This window comes from Lactuca serriola, chromosome 5 (genome assembly GCF_051521515.1).
Source record: "Lactuca serriola cultivar US96UC23 chromosome 5, Lser_US96UC23_V15, whole genome shotgun sequence".
NCBI lineage: Eukaryota > Viridiplantae > Streptophyta > Magnoliopsida > Asterales > Asteraceae > Lactuca > Lactuca serriola.
This window is the reverse complement of record NC_136412.1, coordinates 337,105,856-337,126,230: the sequence shown is the minus strand read 5'-3', so window position 1 is coordinate 337,126,230 and position 20,375 is coordinate 337,105,856. Positions and strand designations below refer to the sequence as shown.

Here is a 20,375-nt window from a genome sequence, read left to right as displayed (position 1 = left end):
GGTTGATCTTTTGGAATACCTCATTGAATACAACCACAAATACAAAAACTAGAGATGCTTTACACCTTAAATTAAACAATAATAGAAACATTTGTGGACAAGAAGAAACAATTGGGGAAGATAGGGTCCAATTATTTTGTGGAAAATTAAAAGATGAGAGATAGAGAGAGATAGGAGTAAAGGGCAATTTATATTTGGTTAACGACTATGTGACCTACAATACAAGTTGGTTAGTGCATGGGACCCTACCACTTTCTTCAAAGTTGCTTGGTAGGCGCCTCCAAGTCTGATAAGTCTACACTCTCCTTTTCAACAAGTCAAATAAGAAAAAAAATAAAAAATTAAATATCACTCAAATCCCTAAATTCGGTAATTAATCTCATAACAAAATAACACTAACAACATCAATTACTTCAACCACATTTATCACATCATGAAAAGCATTAAAAACATTAAAAATTTTGTTTGTTACATAAAGCAATGATTGAGAGTGAGTCTCGGTGTACTATGTCCAAATACGTTAAACTTGTTTTCTTCTTTCATCACTTTTACAAGATAGATCACACAATTGTTCATAAAGTTAAATAATTGTAGGATGGTGTCAAGGATTTAACCCTAGATAAGGGTAAACTTGTCATTTCAAGAGAAATCATAATTTAGATAATTAGAAACAAATTGAAATAACTTCTTTCTTACGTATCAACAAAAGGCAAATAGATAGCAAACTTTTACCAAAGGGGGAAACTTGCAAGTTGTAAGCAAACATGTTCTATTCTTTCCTTGTGCAATAAACACTATTTTTTATTTTTATTTTTTCTTCATGTCCTATTGTGACCACTTGTATTCCATGGTCCCATTTCAGTTTTTATAAAAATTATCCAACATTTAGAGTTGCCAACAAGACATATATATATAAAACGTTAAAACAAACTTAAGCCCTTTTTAATAAACGAAAAACATGAAATAACAAAAGGGTGTTTAGTGGGACACTTCTTAACATGGGGATATTAAAGGTAAGGTGTGCCAGTGTATCTTGATTCAGATGTTTTGCTTCTAAACCCAAAGCACAATTCCCATTTTACCCTCCATCTTAATCCTATAGTTAGCTTGATCTCGAAAGTCTTGTTTTTTTGTATTTATGAAGTTGTATTAATCTTTTAAGTTTATAAATTTCAAATCTTTAATAAAAGCAGCAGCCAGCAAAGACGTGTTGGACTAATTAAACTTTGTGTCATCTCATAAAATAAATCTCAACATCAAGAAAATGAAAGAAAGCATATAACCCAATGATTGAACATTCGAATGTGATTGTATTAAAACATGCATTCTTTTCATCTATCACCATTTTTTTATACAAAAAACAAGGTTAAAGATCATCATAACCTCTACTTACATATTTCAATGAAGTTACTTTTGGAAAGACACCTAAATTTTATCCTTTTGCAACAATTCGGTTGTAAATTTGTTGCACTTTGAGCTTCTACGTGACCATTGTTCCTAAAAAACAACATAGTCAATATCTGCAAAAAAAAGTTATTCTTCGAGCAACCGCCATGAATCATGTTTTAATGGTCAAACAAAAGACATACCTTGAGGAAGAAGCTTTGACCAAGATTTTGTGGCATGTTGTAGTGCCTTGGAAATCAAGAAAAGTGAAGCCTAAAAGTTTGAATTTTTCGGATTCGGTCATCACTGAGAAGCCAAAGGATCTTGTCCAAGTGTGTAGGACGCTTGAGACAGCTGGCAAAACTAGTCTCTTCACTCCTAACTCTGTAAGAATCTACAAAAAAATAAAAAAAAAGTTGGATTCTATAATATCCATATCACTAAATGACAAATAAAGGAATCTTGTGGACCCCATGAGTGTCATATCATATCAGATCAGGTGTAAATCAGATACACAGTGGCCCCCATTGATATTTATTTACCTTTTCAAGTTGGTGCATGAGAATATGACACATTCCACGTCTACGGTATTGGAATCGTGTTCCAACAAGTGGGATTTCCGCTACTTTTTCTCCATAAACCCTTTTTATAAAAAAAAAAAAAAAAGTTTCAATCTTTCAAGATGAATATAAATAAGGACACAAAATTAGGAGATTTAATAAATTAGAAATGTTGAATCACACCTTAATGTAGCAGTTGAAATTAGCTCATCACCTTTCTCCAAAAAAACCGTGTAAAAACCCTTAAAGTTCAACCGACGTAGCTCTGACCTTAATACCAAAAAAGAGAGAGAGAGAGAGAGAGAGAGAGAGAGAGAGAGAATAAGGAAAAGAGTTATTACATTTTTGGTCCTTGGGTATAACTGATTTTTGCAATTTTGGTCCCAAAAAGTTTTCTCTTTCAATTTTGGTCTTTATTTGAGGCTCTTGTAACGTGTTTGATCATTGTTCCAAATAAAATGACTTTTTTGTCCCTAGAATCTTAAATATAGCTGATTTTTTCATTTTTGGTCCAAAAAAGATAGTCTTTTTACATGGAACATGAGCTAAAATCTCAAAGAATGAGAAAAATTACAAGAGAAAACTACTTAGGACCAAATTTGAAAAAACTAGCTATACTCAAGGACCAAAAATGTAAATTACTTATTCTAGGAAAAATTAACTCACCATCTACAAAAGATAACATCTTCAACTACATCTCTCCCAGTGCGAGCTTCTTTAACTGGCTCAAAGCATTCATGCATGACACTAATAGCAACATTCAACTTGCTATAATTCTCTATTATTTCCTCCATATTTAAGGCATCAATATCATCATTAGAAGTAGAAGAACATTCAAATGTCTTATTTTTTCTTAAGGTCCATGTTAACTTATCCTTATCCCTCCCAACTGGAATCGACTTCCCTAAAAGCCTTTCAAGACCCGTAAATATCTGCAATTCCCAAAACTTTATCATATTATCAATCATAAAATGATTAAAATCTCTAAAAAGATATTACAAACTTGAATGTATACATACCTCTTTACATCTTGAACTACAAAACCAATTTGCTTCAAGATAACTCCCCACACCCACCTTTCTTTTTAAGCACCCTACATGATCTACATAAGTTTAACAATCAATAAGTTTCATGCTTTATTATAACAAAAACAAACAAAAAAAAAGAGATTGGATTGAAGAATGAAGACTACATACATCGTTTGTCACATTGTTCACAATTTATCATTTCACTATTTGTATTTTGTTCACTAAATCTGTTCTGATTACATATTCTACAACAGCAAGATGGACAAAACCATTCACCATCAGGAACCTCCTAACAAAATCAAAAACTATTCATCAATATAAAATTATAAAGTTTAAACAATGAAGAAATATAAAAGTATAAAACACCAAGATATTTTTATTTTTTACCTTTAATCCCACGCAAGATTTGTGAAATGAAGAAGGGCATTGATCACATAACACTAACTCACCTCCATATTGACAAACAGAACATATAAAATCATTGTCATTCACCATTTCATGTTGGTTTCCTTTTAGATTTGACTTTGAACTTTGATCAAGTTTAATTTGCAATTGACAATCGAGTAATGATCTTCCATCTTCAAGAAATATGTTAGCAGAAGCTCTCCCATAAGAGCTTCCACCATGAGATTGAAACTTCAAGAGGCTAAAAGTAGATTGACAACAACTACATTTAATCCCCTCACGAGTTATTCGACCTTCCTTCATTGTAAAACCATTTTTCTTACAAATATATTTCACTTTTGCTCGAGGCAAAACAACATTATTATCAATCAACCAAGATAAAACAGTTCTTGGGGTTTGAAACAATGAAGAAACATCTTTTCGTGCCCTTTTGCTTGATCTTAACACATGAGTAGTAGTAGTAGTCATCAAAGATTCGGCTTTTTTTATTGGGGATTCAGTATGCAAAACACCATTTTCGTTCTTGAAAGTCTTGTTAAAGTCAAAGCAAAAGGATTCCTTGATATAATGACTGCAGGCTTCATGAAGACTGTAGAACTTTCTTCCATTTGGTGAACTGTAAACAATTACCTTCCTACCAGAATCATGTTCTAGATGAAAATTCGACCACCCAACAGCAAAAAGATGCTTTCTTGCACTAATTTGAAGTTTTTTAAACTTATCATCTCTCATCTTTTGTAAGTCAAAGTTTGGTGCTGATATCAATGAGTAATAGTCAACTACAGCCTGTGGACAGTATTCAGATTCAACAACGTGTAAATCTTGTATTTGTGGTTCTTCTTTGGTGGATGCTGATGATGTTAAAGATTCAAGATTCTTGACATTGAATGAATTTGAAGAAATGTTTTTTAGCTCTGTGCATAGTACATTAAGTGAATAATATTGTTTCCCATTTGGGTCAGTGTAACGATATCGAAAAGTAGCATTCCCTTTTGAGCCAATTTTATAAATCTTGCACTCAATTGTCCATCCCAAATAGGAAAGATGTTGCCTAACTTTCAGTGTTGTAGAAACTGGAGGCTTTTTACCAGATTTGAAGCATTTGTAGTATTCAAAAATTGCATCTGGGAAACACTCTGCTTGAGGAAATATATCGGTTTTGGTCCATTTAGAATAGGGTTCTTCAGAAGGGGAATTAAGAGTCTCATGATCAGATTTAATAGCCAAAACTGTGTCATGATCATGAAATTCCTCAACAGATTTGGAAAAGGAAGGTTCAAGATTTACCACTGAATCAAGAAACCGTTTGTTGATATCCATATCTTCTGAAAACGTATGCAAGAAGTCTGCCATTGTTAACTTAAAGTTATCTGCCATTACCTCTTTAACAGTTTCTTTCCAGCTTTCTTTCACTGGACATGTCCACTCCTTCATTTCTTTTGAAAAACACTTTGTCATTCTCACTTCATACCAAATCTGTTTCACAGAAACAACAAGTGGCCATTCCAATTTTAGTTCCTCAATAACTTCAAGAAAAATCCAATCCCCTCGAAGATTCCATTCATCAGTAGCTGCATCCCAATCTTGAGTGACCCTTAGATTCTTCAATGGAACCCTTAACTCATCACCAATATCAGGAAAGAAAACTAATCTTTCATCAAAACCATCATTATGATCAAATACAACACCTTCCCACCATGCATCTTCATGAAATACATCCACACATTGTCTATAATGGAGATATATTTTGTCACAGATGATGTGAGGGGGTAGAGGCCTTATCTTGCCACGATAATTAGGGAAATCAGATTGTCTCCAGTTGGTTGGAATGTTGCCATCAACTGCAAATGAAACTTGGATGGACTCAATAAGATTCTCTGAAGTATTTTCATATAAGAGATTATGGTATTTCACCACACGAATCTGTGTTCTACATTCTATCACAATGCCTCGATGCCATGAACCTCGGAGTCCTTCTTCAATACTCCGGACCTAAGATGATTTTCATTAGTGAACAAGATGAAGAAATGAAGATAGAGCAGTTTGATCCAAGTAAGTACTCATTTACCCTAACAAATTACACTGCATGAAGCCGATATTTGGGGGGAAAAAGGAATCAACTACCACAATAAGCTAAAACTAAAGTTCATAAATGAATCAAACAGAAAATTCCCAAATTTGTCATCGTGAAGCCGATATTTGGAAAGTTATTTTTACCCTAATAACCAAACGAAGTACAATTTCCACTTAGAAACCCCCAATTTAACAATCATAAATGAGCATTAAAGGATCAAACAAGAAACAAGCAAAAAACCACACAATGTAGGCAAAAAAAAACCACAAAACCCTCCAACATTTCCATGCAAAAAAAGAAAAAACAAACAGGTTAAAATAAGGCAAACATTACTTCGACTTGTTCGGTAGGTAGAAGCTTCGGAGCATGGCTGAGTCTCTGGCGTTTCCTTGATTGCTCCAAAATCATTTGCGTTGTGATGTTGGCAGCCATTGATGAGGTTTTTGAGGTTGGAGAGTGATATTTACAGAATTATACTTCACGGCATTCGAATTTATTATAAAATTAAGATTAAGAGATGATGGACTTGATTGCAGAAGAAGAAGCGAGAATTGTTGTGGGAAGACACCGGTGGCTACATTGTCGGATTTGGTGATTTGGCAGATTCAACATCGTAAAATACTTAATTATATTAAGAGGGTTCGAGAGGAAGATTTGAGGGGTTTAAGAGAATCTCCGAAAGTATGATATATTTATTATATAGTTTATCTCACGCGTTTGTTTGGGCAGGAATGGATAAAAAAAGGTCCTTGCTAAAATCACCAAAATGGACGTTTTGTTCCTCCAACAAAATAGTCATCAAAAACTCAAAACTTCAACTTTTTTTTAAAATCAAATTGGTTTATAAGAGTGATATTATTACAATTATAGAAAAAAAAAATAAGGTTTTTGACATAAAAATTCATAACTTTTGAAATTTTTGTCAATCTTCTAAAAATTGGTTTATATTTGGGTTTATATTTTCCATTAGCTTGTTTTGTCGAGCACTGATCAGGTATGGGATGAAGCTCGTATAAATGCCCTCCCACTCTCACGGCCAATCGGATCTATCATTGTGTAAACCATGTTTATTCTTATACTTAGTTAAAAGTTTGTTATTTATTATTTAAACTTGAATTTTTAATAGTTATTATTATTATTATTATATAAATACATTTTTATGAATGTATAATAACATAATAAAACATTTTTATATCTTTATAAACACATAATAAATGTTTTTGTACTTTTATAATCGTTGGTGTACACATTAAAAGTATAAATATGTGTTTATAGATATATTTATATGTATTTATAGTTTTATACAATATAAATCATATTAATATGTATTTATATAACAAAATATGTGTAAAATACGTATTTATATGTATTTATATAATATAAACCATATTAATTTGTATTTTCATATTTATGTGTATACAATATATTTTTATACGAAATAAATACATATTATAAATGTATAAAATTTGTTTATAATATGTATTTTCGTTTAAATATGTATTATATATGTTTATAATAGGTATTTTCGTTTAAATATGTATTTTATACGAAATAAATACATGTTATATATGTTTTTATACAAAATAGATACATACTATATATGTTTTTATCCAAAATAAATACATATTATGAATGTTTTTTATATGCAATAAATATATATATTATATTTTCGTTAAAAGTATATAAAATCGTTTTTGAAGGTATACATGAACTTTAAAATGCATGAATATGTTGTTTTTAAGTAGCTTAAACACACGTTGACGTGACATGCCACGTCAGCTCCATCTCGATAAAAAGTTATACTCAACGCCAACATAGCTTGATGATCGGTCATCATGTCCATTACCATCTAAGTGGCAAATATGAACAAAAGTATGGAAATATTAGGCGACGAACAAGAAATCGTGAGAGAGATAAAAACGATAAAACTTACCAAATTTAAGGACTTTATATCAGAAGTCCAAAAAAATACTAATTTTTTTTTAGAAATAACTTTGTTGCAACATTTCAAATAGAAATATTGATTTTGGAAATTCTCGTTTATGGGTAATCATTTTGTAATATCTATGCTAGGGGTAACAATAACATATCTAAAAAAACTGAAAAACAATAAGAAATAAAAACTGAAAAATAGAAACCTGTGCAAAAACTAAGTTTGTGGTTTTAAATTTGAAAAAAAAACGAACAAACTCGGCATGGTGTGGTTTTATCCTAGAAACACATCTTCAAAAACCAAACCACATCACTATAATTATATATATTTAAAAAATATATAATATACAATTACGAATGTTTATGATTCTTGTAAGTTATAGGGATGTTTAAAACTATATTTTTTGTTGTAGAAATAAAATATCAAACACATCATCATACCTCATAATTAACTAGGGATGTATCCTCCGCATTGCATTGTGGGGGTTAGTGATGTTCAAAAGGAAAATAATGTATTTATTTATATATGGATGAGGGGTTCATTAGGTACATTAAAACATCAACATGCGTTATTCAAAGATAGGTGCTACAATCAATGTTTACTCATCGTAGATATCTTTCAATTTATTATGTATGGCAAAGCCCTCTTGGAATTTTAGTTCCTTAATATGATATCCTCTTGGATCCAAAATTAAACGTTCAGTCATCGGTTAGCACTGACTTACTAATAATTTTATTCAATTAATTGTTTAGTTAATTGTTTAGGTCGTTGGTTAATAATCATCCAAAATAACATTAAAAAAGAAAGTAGGTTGCTATAAAAATTGAAAAATAAAAAGTACAATATTATAATTAGTGAAAATCTTTGAAACTTTATGGAAAGAATCACAAATCAACCATTTTGGGGAATCGAGATGTAGAAAAATCACAAAAAATAACAAAAAGTACTTTTAGTTAACACCATATTAGAAGCATAGAAGCATATATGATTCCAATTTCTCTGTGAATTGCCTTTGTGCTACAATCGTAGCAAAATGCGCAAATATAATGCTATTTTCTTTTCCACTACACAACATAAAAAAGAAAAGAAAAATAGCTTCCATAAGGCTAAATAATTAACATAAAGTAGGTGTGATTTTAGTTAACAATTTTGTCACAATTTCATAACTAATAGTACAATTTCATTTTACCTAAATATTGTCCCTACACTTTCATCTTACTATGGTTTTGGTCCTTGTACCATCACCCATAAATTAGAAATGTATAATTTTTTTTAAAACCAATAAAGTACCTAAGAGGTAGTCTTAATTTTACCACCATTACTCCATATTTTGGATTTTCCATGGTAAGAACCTGTTGCAAATAGTGTTTTCCCACCCTACATAAAAACCACCAATTTGAGATATCAATAGAATCAAAACCATGAGATGTAAAGTAAAAAGTAAGAAATGACCTTCAAATGAAGTGTGATCATGAAAGAAAAGCAAGATTCTGCTGCAATCATAAACCATGTAAGAAACGACCTTCAAAAACATTTATATTCAAATTTAATAAAAAGAGTCAATGATACAAAATTACGAATGAATGAGTTCATGTTCTATAAAACCTTATTAAAAACCATGTCAAAAGTATATTTGATGAAAACATAAATCAACACTAAGATTAAATTAAACAATAGTGAAAAGACTATAAACCCCATGTATTTACCCGAGACCAAATCATAACAACAGGTAAGAATGCGAGTGTATGATATATGTCACTTTCTGAATCAAAGCCAATGATTTCCAATTTCGACATTAGCTGTTAGGATTTCTCGCAATAAAATATACGAGGAAAAAAAGATACATAAATAAAATTGGTTATATTGCAATAAACATTCCATTCCATGATAAGATGAAAAAGATACGCTACAAAGGATTGAGAATTAAAAAAAATGGAGGAATAACATTCCTTTAGCAAAGGTCAATTACATTCCATCAGGCAAAGTCAAAAGAAACTAGTATTTTTCATTCCAGTGGAATGAGAAATTCAATTCATTCTCCAATTCCATCGTACCAAACAGTACTTAAAGCTTATTTTAAAAAACCATGATTCTGTTCAAGCCAATAAAAGTAAACAGGGTGTTTAGACGTGATTCTAAATGCAATGCAAGATAGGGGTTTCCATTTTGTCTCATTCTTGCAACCAAAGAGTCAAACCTGAAATTGGTCTTCAAAATTGGTTACACAAAAGGGTTATAACTAAAAATCTAAATCAAAGTCAAACAATAACCATATATGAACATTTATATCAGGAAAACCGACTTATTACTCCAAAATTTTGAAATATAGAATTGGTTATCATTCTTCAAGTAAAAGAAGCTTTATATATTTCTTCCAGATTTGCATCCATAAGACCAACATGTATTCATAATTTCATATTGGTTTTGGACTACAATGAAACTTTATTGTATTCTGATTGGAAAGTATTAAAATAAAGTAAAACAATTAAATATTATATATATATATATATATATATATATATATATATATATATATATATAGACAATTGACTCTCATTTTCAGCAGTTGACTCTCTTATTAAACATTACTTTTAGTAGTACTTGATTTGGCATCATAAAAAGTGTTGCGTTTTTTTTGTTTGAATTTGTGGAGTAACTTCTCATTTACAAATAAATACTTTTTAATATCATATAAAAGGTATTTAAGTGTTATGAGCTACCTGATTTGATCAATTTCTTTGATCAGATATCAAGTCAAGACGTCATTAACAAAAAAAAAAAAAAGATTCCTTTGAGTCAGTTGGGTAGCATCTAAACCTCAACCCCTAAATAAATTCAATTAGTTACGTTCTGAAGCGAAAATCTATTGATTTATACCGTGTAAAAGAGAAAATTGAGCAAAAAGTGCACAGGGTTATACCTGGTTTGCATAGATGACTTGAAGAATCTTTGATGAAATTAGCAATTAGATGAGGGCAGTCCGCGTGTTGGGATACAACACGTAGTGTACAGAAGGTACTTCAGAACTACAAGTTGCTTAAGTTTGTTCACCATAAATTAGCCTCTTCATCAATACAACCATCTCTGCTTAAATCAACTACGATTTGCACAAGAATTCGATAGCTAACCTGATGAAAAACACATCCCATAATAAGATATACAATTGTATATAGATGAAAATGAGATCAAAGATTTGGGACATTGTGATAACAAAAACATAATTAAAAAACAATTTATGTAAAATTAGGGCAGCAAAATTCCCAAACATGGCCTCTTCCTTCAACACACGGAGACCGAAATCAAACATCATCATAAATGTAGAAGAAATAAAATAGGGAAAAAATAATCCTGTAAATAAACAGGCACAAGAAATAGCATAAATCGGCATATCTGAAGTCTTTGATCTAAGGCGTCGTCGGTGGAGAAAAGCTGGAGCCAACGACGGGAATTCGAGGATCTGGAGAAACCCAAAACTCGTCGAACGAAGATAACAGAGAAAGTTGAAATGTGAAGGTTGGAATAACAATTTCGCTCCAAATCATCAACGAAAAAACAGAGAAAACATGAATCTGAGGAAGTGAAGCACCAACTTGAATTTAGGGTAACAAAATCGAGCAGATGGAACGTGTAGACCTTCAAAAATGGAATAGAAATCAAAGAGAATAATCGAGAGAGGGAGAGTAACCTTTGAATCTTAAAGGTGGAAAAAACCCAAAACGATGATGATAAAAGGTAGCGTTGGAGAAAGATAAGAGAGAAACAGGAAGAAGATACCTGTTATCCTATCGTCGAAGAAGCAGATTAACTGAGAAAGGCGGTCACTGTAGCAAACCGATGACGATGCACATTTCCAACAAAGGAAAAGTAAAAACATAAAGCACTTGTATAACATGAACGGTGGAAGAAAACCAGACGAAAAGAAAATGTAAAAGAAACATCGTTTTCACTCAAAAAAGAAAAAAATAAATAAATAATCCCCCAGTCTCATAGAAAAGTAGTTTTTCACTAAAAATGAAAAAAATAATAATCCACCAATGAGAGAAAACTAATGTTCCTAAGGGAACACAAAATTAATCTCTCTCTCTCTCTCTCTCTCTATATATATATATATATATATATATATATATATATATATATATATATATATAATAGTCCAAAAGTGTGGGCTATAATTGTTTTGTGGACCAAGTCAATGATTTCATCAAAATTTTGATCGTGAGTTAAAAAGATTAAAAAGAAGTAAAAGTGTTTCATGTATATTGGCTAAGGTGCGTTGGATAAAGGGTTAAAACTAAATGTCCCAAAAATATGATCCAAAAATTTTATTTTTAATTTAAATAGATGATATTCCCAAAAACATTATACATACAACCCAAAAGAAAATAAGTATATCATCATCAAAACAATCAGAGTAATATTTCAAAAGCGGAATCCATATGGTGTGTGCAATGCAGTCATCCCAATCTCTTCCCCTTGGAACCATAATTACCTGAAACATAAATTGAAAATCGTAAGCACAAAACTTAGTGAGTTCCTCAAACTACCTCATACTATACATAATAAATCACCTATTGTGCCCCCGCCCTACATCGGGCCTCACCCGACATCGTGCCCCGCTCGGTTTACATATCTGTTATTCTTAGGTCTCGCCCACTTTGCACATACAATATATATATATATATATATATATATATATATATATATATATATATATATATATCATGCTAACACATATAATGATCATAAAACAATAGCCTATGTTCCAGTCATCGGGCCTCGCCCGACATCGAGCCCCGCCCGGTATGCATAACAACAAATCCAATGGCCCAAAACGCGGGTCCCGATAAGTCCAAAGCAACAAATCCAAAATTAGAGTTTTCTAAACCCTAATTAGGGTTTCCAACCCAATCACGTGCCCATTAGTTAAATGATTAGATTTGTAGGTTAATTAATGTTTCATTAGGTCAACTACGGTTTTCTTTAGTCAATTAGGGTTCCATTAGGTCGAGCACCACCCACTGCCACCTCGGGCGGTTGTGGTTGATGGCGGCACCCGGTGGCAGCCACCACCTCACGTTGGTGGTTATGGTTCTAGTCCAATCATGTCAAAGCATCCCAAAAGTAGTCTAAACACAAGCAAAAGTACAACGCCACCCAACACGGTGGCTGGTGGCGGCAGAAGGCGGCAACCACCACCTCACGATGGTGGTTATGAATTTCGTGATTATTTTGTCATCCATTACAATTATACAACGCAATATCCCAAAATAAACACACACACACCATAAGATAGACACACGCACACTTCCACCCTTGTGGTGGCCGACGGTGGTACATGGTGGCAGCCACCAACTCACGATGGTGGTGGTGGCTTTTCTCGCGAATTTCAGCTAAATAACCCCACACAAAACACACACTCAGAGCAGAATTACACATAGACACGTTTATTTGTTTGCAAAATGGACCCAGCCACCCACATGGTGGCGTTCGGTGGCGGAAATGACACAAGAAGGCGAGCAACAGCGGTGGCTAATGGTAACATGAGAACGGGGGAGAGAACAAGCGGAGACCTCCATGAACAACAGTAATGCTAACCACCGGCGTTAGCAGCGACTCTGTCTTCAACGGAGAATAAGAGAAGAACACGACGGGGAGGTGGCGGTTAGTCGTCATCGGGAACAGCAACAACGAGCCTAACGTTTGACGACATGAATGGTGGCGGAACAAAAGAAGAGGCGAAGAGGGTGGCGAATTCCACCGGAAACAACAACAACGACACCCCCCGGGTGTGTTCCTTCCGATCGTCCACTACTATGGCGTCTAATGGCAACTTTTGTCTTCAACGGAACGACACAACGACGGTGGAGCTCGGTGGTGCAAGGAGACTACAGGAGAGATGGCGGCGACGACCGGTGCTGGGAGACATAAGGGCGGTGTGATAGATCCTTGTTGAATCTATCATATACCCCAGACATTCTAACAGATTCAAAGCAACAGAACACTCAACAATACTAGAAAATTAGGATAGAATCATAGAATTTCCATTCATTCGAGAGGAATGGACTCTCCAAAAGAAGAACAAAGTTCTTTACAAGTTAATTCTTAGCTACCGACTCTCTAAAACAAAAGGACTATATATACTACCACTAGAGACAAGACAAAAGGGAATAACAACCAACATAATAAGGTGTTGTTCCCACTAAAAAACAACCAATAACAGCTATAATACCAAAAAGACCAAACTACCCCTACAATAAAAAAGATAACAAAATAAATCTACTAAATCAAATCAACTAAAAACACTCTAGGATTAGTTAGGGCTTATCAATACCGACCACCCAAACTTTCACATTGTCCTCAAGGTGAACCGAAGAATAAATCCATTTGGTACTTGGTAAATCCCTCAATTTCTTTTGGACAAACTCATGTCTTGTAAGTTCCTCTTTAGCCTCTTCAACATTTAACTCTTCTTCGGTTGTTGAAACTAGTTTCTTCCTTTTATATTCCTTCAACTGTCCAACAACATGCTCCTTGATTGTAGTATTTGTGATCTCAATTTTTTTGTGATCAAACATCTCACAAGGTTGCAAATACTTCCCCTGAATAAGCATCTCTATACGTACTCTAAATGTCTTAAAGGTTAAAGCATCAAACTTTCTTTAGTTAATGACAACTCTTAAGTCAACAATACCCGTCAACAAATGTGACAAGTACGACTCATCATCTAATGGTTTATTGCAAGCACACTGAGCACTATCAACATTTTCATTCATATGTGGAAGGTAAGCACCTCTTCCAACTGATATCAAGTCTATCTGACTAGTCTTTGCTGCCATCAAGGGTATCCTAGAAGTCATGATAGCAGCAGATGTTGTGATCCTTCCTTGATGAGATTGAAGACCAAAACAGACCCTGCCTGACAAGGGTAAGAACTGGTGAGCTTTAAGATCATCCATTGATACATAATTATAAATAATACAGATAGGTGTTTCATTTGTTGCATCAACTTTTGAATTTTTGACCAATATGTTGACCAGATCCCATTTCTTTTGTATGATATCCTTGAATATTTCCAACACACCATCAATGTCTACCTCAACTCGTGAACTTCTTATGAACTTCTCCCCATTAGCCAACCAGAACTTCTCTTGGTAAATTGTCTTCATAGGTGAAGTCAGTTTCCAGTCCCCATAATTCTTTTTAAGAATCTGAGAATAGTTACTTTTGAGTAGACGAATAAGAAAATAAAACTTTTCTAACCTGAACCCAGGAGTAACTTTGAGGGCAGAAATTAAAGGACCTTGCTCTCCTTGTTCAGGTATGCAGCAAGTCTCCTGACCAGCCCAAAACAGATGAATTTCAAGATGATCTTGCTTCACACGAACATAGAAACTCTTTATTAGAGCTATTCCAGCCCCACCATACTTGTTTGCGAAGATGGAATACTGTGTCGCTGTGTCTCTGTTGTCAGGAAAGTGTTGTGGAAGACAAACTAATCCTAGGAAGACCCGCATAGTAGGATCAGTTGTACCATCTCTTTTGAAACCTTTTAATTGATAACTGATTCCCAAATCACATAGGGCCGAGTTACAAACTGGCCATGATTGTTGAGAAGATAGCTACCCTTCCTGTTTACTTAGGTAATTAAGATAAAGATCATGAATTACATCATCTTCCAACACTACAAGTAACTCCAATCGCTCCATAGAAATTTTATCCTTGCATTGGAGAGTCAAGATGGCTTCTAAGATTTTGGAAGAGTTCAACACTGACGACAACAACGTCGTACGTGCCCAGGTAAAGAAAGAGACGAAGGTACATAAAGAGGTTGTCGATTGTGTTATGATCGACAAAGAAATGGTGGAGGTGTGATATGGTGGTGTCTCACCTGTATGCTGGGCTAACTTTCTTGTTGTAGATTTAATGAGGTATGAGCTTAATTTTTTATTCATTGTCATACCTGCGTCCAAGTCTATTATCAGATCCAACTTCGAGCCCAACACTCTCATTTTGCCCCTAATATTCTTTTTAGGCCCACTTCTGTAATGACCTAAGTTTAACGGAGCCATTAACACTAATACGCTCCGTTGGATTTCAGTTTGCATTTCAACCTGGCAGAGCGCCAACCGTCGCTCTCCTCCGCCGTTTGACGATCGGAATTGTCGAAGAAGCAACCCCTTAAGCGCTTCCCAATCTCTTACGGGTCGCCTTAGGTGCTCCCACTTATACACAAGAGATGCGTCACCTTCAAGAGGTCTCATCGCAGCCTCTATCACGTTATCTTCTGTTGATTTGTGAAAGGAAAAGTCCCTTATAGCCTGAATAACCCAGCTCTGGAAGCTTTTACCATCGAACACGGGGATTTCCAGCATTCCCCCAAACAACTTTGAGTCTCTAACATTCAGAGTTTCATCCTCCTTTTTGTTCTTGATTCTTAGAGGCTGTGGATACAGCAGTGGTGATGGTGGTGGAGATGACAGTGGTGGTAGAAGTGATGGTGAATGCAGCGGCAACGGTGGAGGGCTTGTTGGCGTCTGCGATGGCAGTGGTGGTGTGTCGGCGACAACATTGGTGGTGGGAGTTGCGGTGTTGACTCGGATTCCGATTCCAACTCAGAAAATTCCGATGATACTTCATCTTCCTCCTCGTAGACTGTGATTCCTCCGCTAGTTGCTTAAAATTCCGACAGTGATGACGGTGGTGTGGTCTTGCATTCCGATTCTGACTCATAAACTTTCATAAACTTTGAAGGATGCTTCTTCCTCCTCATGGTCTACTTGCTCCTTTTCCTTCAAGCTTGAGTAATAAATATGTCTCCACTTAGCCTTCTCAACCTCCATTCCTTCCTCTGAGTAGTAATATTTTTTCATTTTTGCTATTTTATCTTCTGTCTCTTCTTCTCTCTTTATCTGGTTCTGATGATGCATCTCCATTAGCTTCACAATCTTTAGCAGATATGTTTTGATTATCCTCATTGTTGTTATTTCCTCCCCAACATCAACAACTCTGATACCATTTGATAGATCCTTGTTGAATCTATCATATACCTCAGGCATTCTAACATATTCAAAGCAACAAAACACTCAACAATACTAGAAAATTAGGATAGAATCATAGAATTCTCATTCATTCAAGAGGAATGGACTCTCCAAAAGAGGAACAAAGTTCTTTACAAGTTAATTTTTAGCTACCGACTCTCTAAAAGTAGAGACATGACAAAAGGGAATAGCATCCAACATAATCAGATGTTGTTCCCACTAACAAAACAGCCAATAACAGCTATAATACCAAAAAGACCAAACTACCCCTACCACAAAAAAGATAACAGAATAACTCTACTAAAGCAAATCAACTAAAAGCGCTCTAGGATCAGTTGGGGCTTATCATGGTGGTGACGGCTGATGAGTGATGAGGGAGCTCCTAGGGTTAGGGTTATAGGATGGGTTATATTCCCGACATCCTTGAAACTTCGTTCCATAATGATAGAAACGGTCCCTCCCCATAATAATCTTTTCAAACAATGTCCATAATTTACTGTTCTTACCCTTGCTCACATAATTCCTTTCATATTTAGTCCAACAGTTACCATTCAGCCCCTTAGACTCCAAAATCTCTTCAAATTAAGTCTCAATAATTTACCAAGTAGTCACTGCCTTCATAATTATTTACAAAACCAATCCAGAACTTACACTTTTAACCCCCAACTTCTAAAATTGTGACAGTTAACTCCTCGAGACCCACACATTGCTATATTATTATTGATTTTAGGGCTACTATCCATTCATTAGTTTGTCTATTTATTTATTTAATAAACGGGGTGTTACATCATGAGTCCACAAAAGAGCAACATGGAATGAGTAACCTATGAAGGAGTAAGCCAGGCAATAGAAATGAGGATGCCACAGAAGGTGATCCAAAAGATGATGAAAATGAGAATGTCCCATATGTGAAAGGAAAACCAATGTTTAATGAAGACGTATCTCGGAAGAGTAGTTCCCAATTAATGGTATGAGGTTCACCAACCCTAAACAATTGAAATTCATGCTTTTGTTATTATGCTGTAGCAAATGGGTATCAATTGTACTTTGAAAAAAAATAACAGTAAAAGTTTATTGGTTAAGTGTTGTGATGGTCAATGCACATTTAGGCTGTGGGCGTCATGGATGAGTGAGGAGCACTCATTTCAAATCAACTTCCTTATCATTGAGCATAATTGTGCAAGAAATTTTAAGTTAGGGTCAATCATTAATTATAGATGGACTGGTAGTCTTCTCACCAGGGAAGTTCTTAAAAATCAGAAATTCAATGTTAGGATGCTAAAAGAAGAAGTAAAGACTAAATTTGTCATAGAGGTTAGTATGGGACAATATAGGAGAGCTAAGCAACATGCAGTGTCTCTTGTTGAAGGTATCATAGTGGAAAATTATGCAAAGTTGTGGTCCTATGGTGAGGAGATAAAAAGGTCTAATCCAGGGTCAACAGTCAAGTTGTCTGTGAACTCTATGCCAGATGGGAAAACTTACTTTACCGGGATATATATGTTGGATTAGTGTCTAAGTCCATAACTATTTTAGTATGTACTTGACCTCATGGTGCATGGTCATTTTGGGTTGCCTTCACCAAAGCAACTTGATAGGATAAATTATGGAGAGAGAGGATTAATTATAATTTATTAATATATTATGAGAATAATATATTAAAGGAAATCATATTGTTTAATTAATATTAGTCAATTAAGAATTAATTTTGTGGCTAAAAGAGATTAATTAAACTTGGGGGACTAGAACTATCAAGTGTGTGATAGTTGAATATTGGGCTAATGGACTCCATATTAAAGGAGTGGACGAATTCTATGGGGAAACCCATTAGAAATCGTCCAAGGCATCTAAGGAGGGAGTCCATGGGCTGCTTAGGGACTAAGCAATCAAATTAGGGTTTCCTTGTTAGATAACCCTAATAGCCTCACTATTTAAGGACCCCTAGGGCACCAAAAACGTGGCTAAGAGTTTCCTTAGGGTTTCTAGACGTTTTTGAGTGCCTCTCCTCTTCTCCTTCTTCATGCTTTTTCTATTGGTGTTTGTGAGCCATTAGAGGTGTGACATTTGTGACACTAAGCTTTTAGAAGCCAATTACAAGGAGGATTTGAGATTGTTATTGCTACATAACAATCAAGGCAAGATCTAAACCATATTCTTATGTTAATATTGATTATCACATGCTAGATCTAGGGTTTAAAGTCTTGGATGAATGCATGTACAATAGAGAAACCTAAATCCAAGAATTAGGGTTTGCATGAGTACATAGGATGTTCTTTTGGCCAAAACCCATCAATATATATATATATATATATATATATATATATATATGTTTTCATGCACTAAAGGAAGGTTGGAGAAGTGGCTATAGAAGGATAATAAACTTAGAGGGGTGTTTTCTAAAAGGAATGTGTACTGGTTAGTTATTATGTGTTGTTGGTAGGGATGGAAACAATAATATATACCCAATAGATTGGGCTATAGTTTGTGTTGAAAATAAAGACAACTGGAAATGGTTCTTAGAAAACTTGCAAGAAGATTTGCATCCTGAAGGTGGGTTTAGTAAGACATTGATGTCAGATCAAGATAAGGTATGTTTGTGTTCATAATGCCATGGCTTATTTGTTTCAATTGTGATCTACTTCTAAATGTCCCGATGATGTAAATGCAGGGGATAATTGACGCAATGAATGATTTATTTCCAGAGATAGAACATGGGCAATGTGCCAGACATGGTCTTTCTAACTTCAAGAAGAAATTCCTTGGGGCTCAATATGAAAAATTATTTTAGAAGACTTGTAAGGCATCAACTAAACCTCTTTTCAATTGTGTGATGAAAGAGATTCAAATGATTAGCCCTGCTGCTTATGTGCATCTTATGGGAAGGAATCCAAACTCATGGCCGATAACAGTTTTTCAAATAGGAAGGGGTGTGATGCTGTTGAAAATGGGTTGTCTGAAAGCTTTAACAATGTTATCTTGGATGCTAGGAAGAAGCCAATTATTACTGTTGGATTAGTGTCTAAGCCCGTAACCATATTTGGTAAGTACTTGACCCGATTATGCATGGTCATTTTGGGTTGCCTTCACCAAAACAACTTGACTGGAGAAATAATAGAGAAAGAGGTTATTATGGTTTATTAATATATTATAAAAATAATATATTAAAAGAGAAATCATATTTGTTTAATTAACATTGGTCAAGAATTAATTAAGAATTAATTTTGTGATCAAAAGAAGTTAATTAAACTAGGGGGATTGAACTGTAATTATATGATAGTTGCAAAGTAGGGCAAATGATGCCCTATATGATAGGGTAGACGAATTCAAGGGGATAAGGCCTTAGAATTCGTCCATGATAAGGTTTCTAGGGTTATCCTTTGGGATGCTTGGTGGCTAAGCAACCAGATAAGGATACGGACTGAAACCCTAATTCCTAAACCTATATATAAAGATCCCTTGGCATAAGAAATTCGATCACTTTATGCCTAGGGTTCCTAGAGCCGAATTTCATACCTCCCCTTCTCTCTCTCTTGCCTCTCCATTTGCTCTTGGTGTTTGTGAGCCATTAGAGGTACTACACTTGTGGTACTTGCTTTCAAAGACAAGAAGATTCAAGATACAAGTTGTTATCACAACATAACAACAAGAGGTATGTATTCCATTCTCCTTTATGATTTTTGAAATTACCTAGGAGCATGTTAGGTTTCTTTTGTGTTCATAATGTTGTATAACTAATAGTGAAAACATAGATCCGTATCTAGGGTTGTATGCACACATATGATTGTTTGTATTAAAACCTATGAATTACAATGTTGAAGGATATTAGACTATATGTGATGCAGAGGATGTGTAGTTTGAGGCAGAAAGGAAGTGGATGGGGACATTTTGTAACGCCTGTGTTTCTGGGCGTGCCATTTTTAGCAATGTAATAGTCTAGGTTAACCTTTGTAA

The 20,375-nt window shown here is 34.4% G+C and overlaps 1 protein-coding gene and 1 long non-coding RNA gene across 5 annotated transcripts; both read right to left on the bottom strand.

Annotated features, from left to right (window-relative positions):
* Nucleotides 1-1,287: 1,287 nt before the first annotated feature.
* Nucleotides 1,288-6,135, bottom strand: LOC145055309 (uncharacterized). Of its 3 annotated transcripts, none has more exons than XM_079003605.1 (9): nucleotides 5,787-6,135; nucleotides 3,362-5,371; nucleotides 3,143-3,263; nucleotides 2,966-3,048; nucleotides 2,613-2,893; nucleotides 2,130-2,216; nucleotides 1,929-2,028; nucleotides 1,590-1,780; nucleotides 1,288-1,497 (listed from the first exon to the last, which is right to left on the bottom strand). In XM_079003605.1, the coding sequence occupies exons 1-9, from the start codon at nucleotides 5,883-5,885 to the stop codon at nucleotides 1,386-1,388; spliced, it is 3,084 nt and encodes a 1,027-aa protein (XP_078859731.1). In that variant the 5' UTR covers nucleotides 5,886-6,135; the 3' UTR covers nucleotides 1,288-1,385. The 3 variants fall into 3 exon arrangements, with proteins under 3 accessions (XP_078859731.1, XP_078859732.1, XP_078859733.1); XM_079003606.1 differs by having other exon boundaries at nucleotides 2,613-2,878; nucleotides 5,787-6,134; XM_079003607.1 differs by having other exon boundaries at nucleotides 1,421-1,520.
* A 2,234-nt stretch (nucleotides 6,136-8,369) lies between these two features.
* LOC145052016 (uncharacterized) lies at nucleotides 8,370-11,267 on the bottom strand. Of its 2 annotated transcripts, none has more exons than XR_013683908.1 (4): nucleotides 11,161-11,267; nucleotides 10,307-11,019; nucleotides 8,839-8,908; nucleotides 8,370-8,763 (listed from the first exon to the last, which is right to left on the bottom strand). It is a non-coding gene; the product is annotated as an uncharacterized LOC145052016 (long non-coding RNA). The 2 variants fall into 2 exon arrangements; XR_013683907.1 differs by having other exon boundaries at nucleotides 8,373-8,763; nucleotides 10,307-10,514.
* Between the last annotated feature and the right edge of the window lie 9,108 nt (nucleotides 11,268-20,375).